Source organism: Nannobrachium achirus, assembly GCF_963921795.1.
Source record: "Nannobrachium achirus genome assembly, chromosome: 11".
Taxonomy (NCBI): Eukaryota; Metazoa; Chordata; class Actinopteri; order Myctophiformes; family Myctophidae; genus Nannobrachium; species Nannobrachium achirus.
In genome coordinates, this window is record NC_137820.1 from 22,262,168 (window position 1) to 22,268,448 (window position 6,281).

Here is a 6,281-nt window from a genome sequence, read left to right on the forward strand (position 1 = left end):
ATGGTCAGTAAGAGAACTAGTAAAACTGGGCTTTAAGGTTTTGGAGATATTCAGTAGTTTGGACATTATACATTTTCAAACTTTCAAAATAATATTTTTTCAGTTTCTTATTACACACATAGCAACATGTTTTTAAGAAATGTAGGCTTATATATTTGAATGAAAGAAAGTTTCATATTATAATAATTTAGATTTTATTTAAACATATGCAAATGCTTTTAGAGTTTTAAAAAAGGTATCTGTTCAGACTGACACTGCTGTATGGACTTCTGCACCCTGCTATGTGACAGGGCTTTGTTCCTGATGATCACACTGTGCAGGTCATAGAGACCTCTTCAAGGTTTTGTGGTTCAAACAAGCTGGAAATGTGTTCGGTCACTGCCTGATTTCAGTGACACTCAGTGGTTGTCACATGACATGTAAGCAGGGGCGTCACACCAAATTCTGGGCCCTGGGTACAAGGATTCACTGCGGGCTAACTATTGAAAAATAGCAGATATACAAGCTCACAGCGCGGCACCGAGTGCCGCGCTGCGAGCTTGTAGATCTGCTATTTTTGAAAAATCGTGAAATTGTCAAGGACCCCCAAGATGATATGTATTTGGCCACGGACCCCGATCTCAAAATATTTAGTTCCAGGGACCCCCAGAAGCAAATTTGAGTTAGACATGTTCGCTTAAAAAATACATATTATATTCAAAGATTTTCACAACTTTTCAAAAATAGCAGATCTACAAGCTCGCAGCGCGGCACTCGGTGCCGCGCTGTGAGCTTGTATATCTGCTATTTTTCAATAGATAAAGTTATTAGGGCCCCTCCACCTTGGCCCCCAGTAACTCAACCCACTTTCCTACCCCTTGTGACGCCCCTGCATGTAAGACACTATTAGATTGGTGATTTCCATATGTAATGGAATAATGATAGGCCTACATAGAACCACAATGGAAATAACCATTGTGGTTCTATGTATTAAATTCATCATAGCATAAAAGATAACAGACACAATAATACATGTCATCAACAAATACAAACACTATTAACTACAAAAACGGTGGGAAATTACATTTAACTCCCCTTGTGGTCTCCTGATAGATGCTTTTTTCAGGCCAACATTGAGAAAGAAAACAGTGTTAATGGATGATGTCAGGGCATTCCACATTTTGGTAGCAGTATAGTATAGTGTTTGGTGGTCTGCTGCAGACAATAACCGTAACCAACCAAAGCTGACCACTGCTATCAGCGAATCACATGTGGGATATCATGTCAATGGGTCCAATCCTTTATAAAAGTAAACCGTTTCACTGCACTTTTTTACAGCAACTGTAACATTGTGAATCACATTTCCTGTGAAGCCGAATGTTTGCCTTGTGGTGGTGGTTGTGCTGAGCGGTCTGTGTGCTGCACAGGGTTACATATGGCCCCATGCTCGTCCTCTTCCATCTAAACACACCCAGAAGCACCTGCCACCTCTAAAGTCACTTCCACAAACTGTACAACCTTTACCACCTGCTGCTGAACCTTTTAATACATGTGGGGTTAAGGACCAATACAAGATACAGTGTGGCCTCGAAGACATCTCCGCTTCTGACTGTAACGCTATCGACTGCTGTTGGGATGGACAAATGTGCTATTATGGGCAATCTGGTAAGTGGTTGTCCTTGTTTTATTTGGTTTTGTTTTCAAAAGAATCAAATGATTGATTGTTTTGACTTTTTTTAACCTTTTTATTTTTATCCAGTGACTCTACAATGCACCAAGGGGGGCCAGTTCATTTTGGTGGTGGCCAGAGAAGCCACTCTGCCCAACATTGACATCGGCTCCATTGCTCTTCTTGGTGAAGAGCAAGGCTGCCACCCCGTGGGTACCAACTCAGCCTTTGCAGTCTACCAGTTCCCTGTCACTGCCTGTGGAACCATTGTGACGGTAGGTGGGCCCTTAACTGGACTCACTATTGAATTTAAATGTGACATATTTGTTCTCTATCGCAGCAATGAAAATTAAAATACAGTTGACTTACTATAGGAACAACATGGTGTTATAATCTATGAAAATAGGATGAGATCTTCATACGAAGTGGCAATTGGACCTCGTGGATCTATCTCCAGGGACAGTACCTATGAGTAGGTGATTTTTCTTTTCACCCCCTTTATAAAGGGTCTCTATTAGAGCAGTGTTGTGCTGGAGCTTCGTGTTTGTTTAAAGTGCTTGGATTACATAATGGACCAGACAGTGGTGGAAGAGGCAGTAAAAGTATTAGTTTGGTACCAGGTCTCATAGAATGTGTTAAAGAATTTAGAACAATATCCTGGTACACAATTACGTTAATTTTGAAACAAATATGAATTTGAATATAATGCGATTGGTGAGCTGTTGACATGTTGAACCTGATTTTGTTAAGCCATTTTGCATAGCCGCTGCAGGGTTCAATTATTATAAGGGAATAAAAGTCACATCTAAAGTGAATCATAATGAATCTTTATATTTACGCGTCAATTTCACAGCTGACATTCAGGTGAATGAAGTAGAAACTATTGAATGTTCTAGGAAATAGGTATAATTTGTTAGTGTAATTTGAAGATGAGAAGACTGAGCTGAGGGATTGTATTCTAATCTCTAATCTTTGATTTTTGGGGAAATATAGAATAATTTTAACATGAATGAAATGAAACCATGTGAGATGTTTGGAGGGAAGCATACTGTAACAGCTTTTTGGAGCTGTTATCAAATATTGAATTAGTTTGAAATGTAATGAAGTGGGAGAATAAAGTAGCATAAAATGGAAATACTTCACAGAGGACAGACCTTGAGAAAAATGTAGTTACTTTCCACCACTTCCCCAGAGTCTGTAGTGTAAATTAAACAAAGAATGTTATATGCATGGTGTGGCCCCTTTATGTAACTTGTCAGTTAAATCTTTACTCACAGCAAAATGTAATAAACAGATGGTTCAGCTACTTCCCTGTGAATACTTATAATACATGGCACGATGAATAATTTGGTACCATACTTGACCCAGGTATATAGTGCATTCATTGAAATTAATAAACAAAATGTAACAATAACACTGACCAAGATTTTTCTTTTACTTCTTCTCAGGCTCACTGTTTGTTGTAAATACACTGGTTCTTCCATTGAGGTCAACGTTGTTCCACCACCTCTACCAATCGCTGCAGCTGGACCCTTGCAAGTGGAGCTCAGACTGGCCAATGCACAGTGTGCTGTAAAGGGATGTAACGAAGGTTAGTGGGACGAAGCACTTTTGTTTCTTTGTGCATTTGTTTTTGCATGTTTTGTCTTTGTCCAGTGTCTAATTAACTAATCATGCCTCTTTGTGGAGCAGAGCAGATTGTGTACAACTCCTACTACACACACGCCGATTACCCTGTCACAAAGGTACTGAAAGATCCTGTGTATGTTGATGTTCGCATCCTGGGGAGGACTGACCCCAACCTCATCTTGACTCTTGATGCTGGGCAACCACTAACGCTAACCCACTTAGTCTTCCTCAGTGGACCCTGATAGACAATGGGTAAAACTAAGACCACCTTCTCTGATAGTTATGTGAGGTGAGAAATATTTGTTCTGTTAATCAACAGCAAGCATTCAATGTTAACTGTTGGATCTTTTTCTTCATCCTCCAGGTGCCCATGCCCCGATACTTACACGACAGGAATCGTGCCGGTGGGTCACGACGTTGAGTTCCCATCCCACCACAGTCGTTTTGTTTTCAAGATGTTCACTTTTGTGGACCAAACATCAATGACTCAGATGAAGGAGAAGGTATGAGAGACAATCAGAAAAACATAAATCTGGGCGTTCTCATCACCTGATCTCCCATTTCAATATTCTATCCTGTGTTTTTACAGGTGTTTATCCACTGTGACACATCTGTGTGTCTAGAAAATTGTGCACCCATATGCCCTACCTCTAACAGAAAGAGTGAGTAATAAAGATGTATGTATTGTACTGTAGGCCTATATTGTATGTGTTATGAAGGAAACCCCAGACTGTTGAGCACTGTTACCTGTTATTGCGACCGTAGGGAGCAAGTTCACTATGAAACCCGGCAGATCCTGTCCGTCCAAGGCAGGCGTCTGGGTAACGCCTCAATGTCTATAGCTGACCTGTTGTGACATCACATTGTTGACCCATATTTGGCAATGCCTATATATGGACGCTCCCAGATGATGCCCTGTTAGGGGAACTACACTAAGGGTCTCACTTCACTTTCTCACTTCAATATGTTGATAAAACCGTGCAGCAGCACTGCACTGAACAAAGTGCGCTCTCTCTATCTATGAGTGTGTGTGTGTGTGTGTGTGTGTGTGTGTGTGTGTGTGTGTGTGTGTGTGTGTGTGTGTGTGTGTGTGCACGCCGCACACGTGTGGAGAGAGACAAAATCATTAGCGTCCTGCCTCGCTCTCAAGCACATATGAATTAAAATAAACAAATGTTACATCATACATACATCATACATACATCATACATACATACGTATGTATGTATGATGTATGTATGATGTATGTATGTATGATGTATGTATGTATGATGTATGTATGATGTATGTATGATGTATGTATGATGTATGTATGTATGTATGTATGATGTATGATGTATGATGTATGTATGTATGTATGATGTATGATGTATGTATGATGTATGTATGATGTATGTATGATGTATGTATGTATGTATGATGTATGATGTATGATGTATGTATGATGTATGATGTATGATGTATGTATGATGTATGTATGTATGATGTATGTATGATGTATGTATGATGTATGTATGTATGTGTGATTTTTTGCCCATATATGGAGATCCCTGATGTCATCAATATTAAGCCCATATCTGGGAATGCCAATATATATACATTATTGTGTCAGTCTAACCAGTGTGGCTACCGCGACACGAGTCACACTTGCAAATGAATTCCGTCCTTGTCCCTTGTATGCCTATGGAGATCCCTAATGTCATCAATAATAAGCCCATAGCTTGGAATGCCCATATATGGACATATTGTGTGAGTCTCATGTGGTCTATAACATAAGACATCTATTATGTCAGACGTCAGTCATATCCATATTTGGGAAAATATTTTGTCCACATTTTGTCCAACTTAAACAACCAACCACAACTTGAATCACACTTCCGTCCTGTGCGAATTCCATCCTGATGCGCGACCTCGCCCTTTAGGCCGTGGTCGCTTTTCGCCTTAGGGCGTCTTACTGGTAATAGTATTACTTTTCTCTATGTTAATTAGTCATCATAACAATCTTTGGCCTAAACAATCTCCTACGACTTTCCTCCAAAGAGCGACACTGACAGAGTATAAATGAATCTGATGTGAATATGAATGTGATGCATAATGCATTGCAAACTGACCAGACATATCTGCTCTTTGTAGGGAGAGAAACACAACAACGTATCTCTGCTGTCATGAATTCTCACAGGCCAGACAGTACCAGGGTTTCCAGTGGGGAACTGTGCTTCATTAGTGCACCATAAACATTCTTCTGGTCCCATTGAATGGCATGATAGACAGTTTGTGACCACAGTAAATATCTGACTGATGAAACACTCATGTTGTATTTGGTAATACTTTGGAAAATAAATATATAAATAAACATTATATTGCAGGTAACAAACACATGGAAAACCATTATTATCTTTAACCATTCCTGACAAAGCACTATATGTACCGAAATGCATAACATATCCAAAAGGCATTTAGATTTAGGTTTGACTGTTTGTATTGAACACTGAACCAATAGATAACTCAATTATCATTTTTTTTTTCTTATGTAAATAAATAGTTGAACTAAGGGGCACAAAGTAATTTTTCTAATGGGTAAAGCTTCATATGGGAAAATACAGTTAATTTCACACACTTGTAGACTTTTTTTTATTTTATAATTATCTTTTGTTTGCTGAATAGTTGGCCTCCAGTGCCATATTTTCAAACTCATATAAAATTCCACAGCATGCTTATTAATGAGGAATAATCAATAAAGATGAATAGGTCTACACAACTCACTCTTCATCAGGCGGAACGGAGCGAACAGGCTGGCTTCCAGGCTAATAATAAGTAGGGTATAATAACCCTTTAATTTTATCATAATGTTACCGTCATTGGTTCTCATAGTGGGGTCCGGGGACCCCCAAGGGTCCTTGAGGGAGTTCCAGGGGGTCTCAGAGATAGAAATAACATTAAATGGGGGTAGCCTAATGTCAAACTGGGGGTGCTTGAAATTAAAATCTTCTCTTATGGTGGTCCC

At 39.4% G+C, this 6,281-nt stretch overlaps 1 protein-coding gene across 1 annotated transcript; it reads left to right on the forward strand.

Annotated features, from left to right (window-relative positions):
• On the forward strand, positions 1-3,786 carry LOC308294221 (zona pellucida sperm-binding protein 4-like; the record flags this gene model as incomplete). The annotated part of the gene is given in 7 exon segments (XM_080736948.1): positions 1-7; positions 1,739-1,923; positions 2,023-2,120; positions 3,097-3,239; positions 3,341-3,463; positions 3,466-3,529; positions 3,642-3,786. Coding segments are annotated over 7 exon segments (765 nt in total).
• Between the last annotated feature and the right edge of the window lie 2,495 nt (positions 3,787-6,281).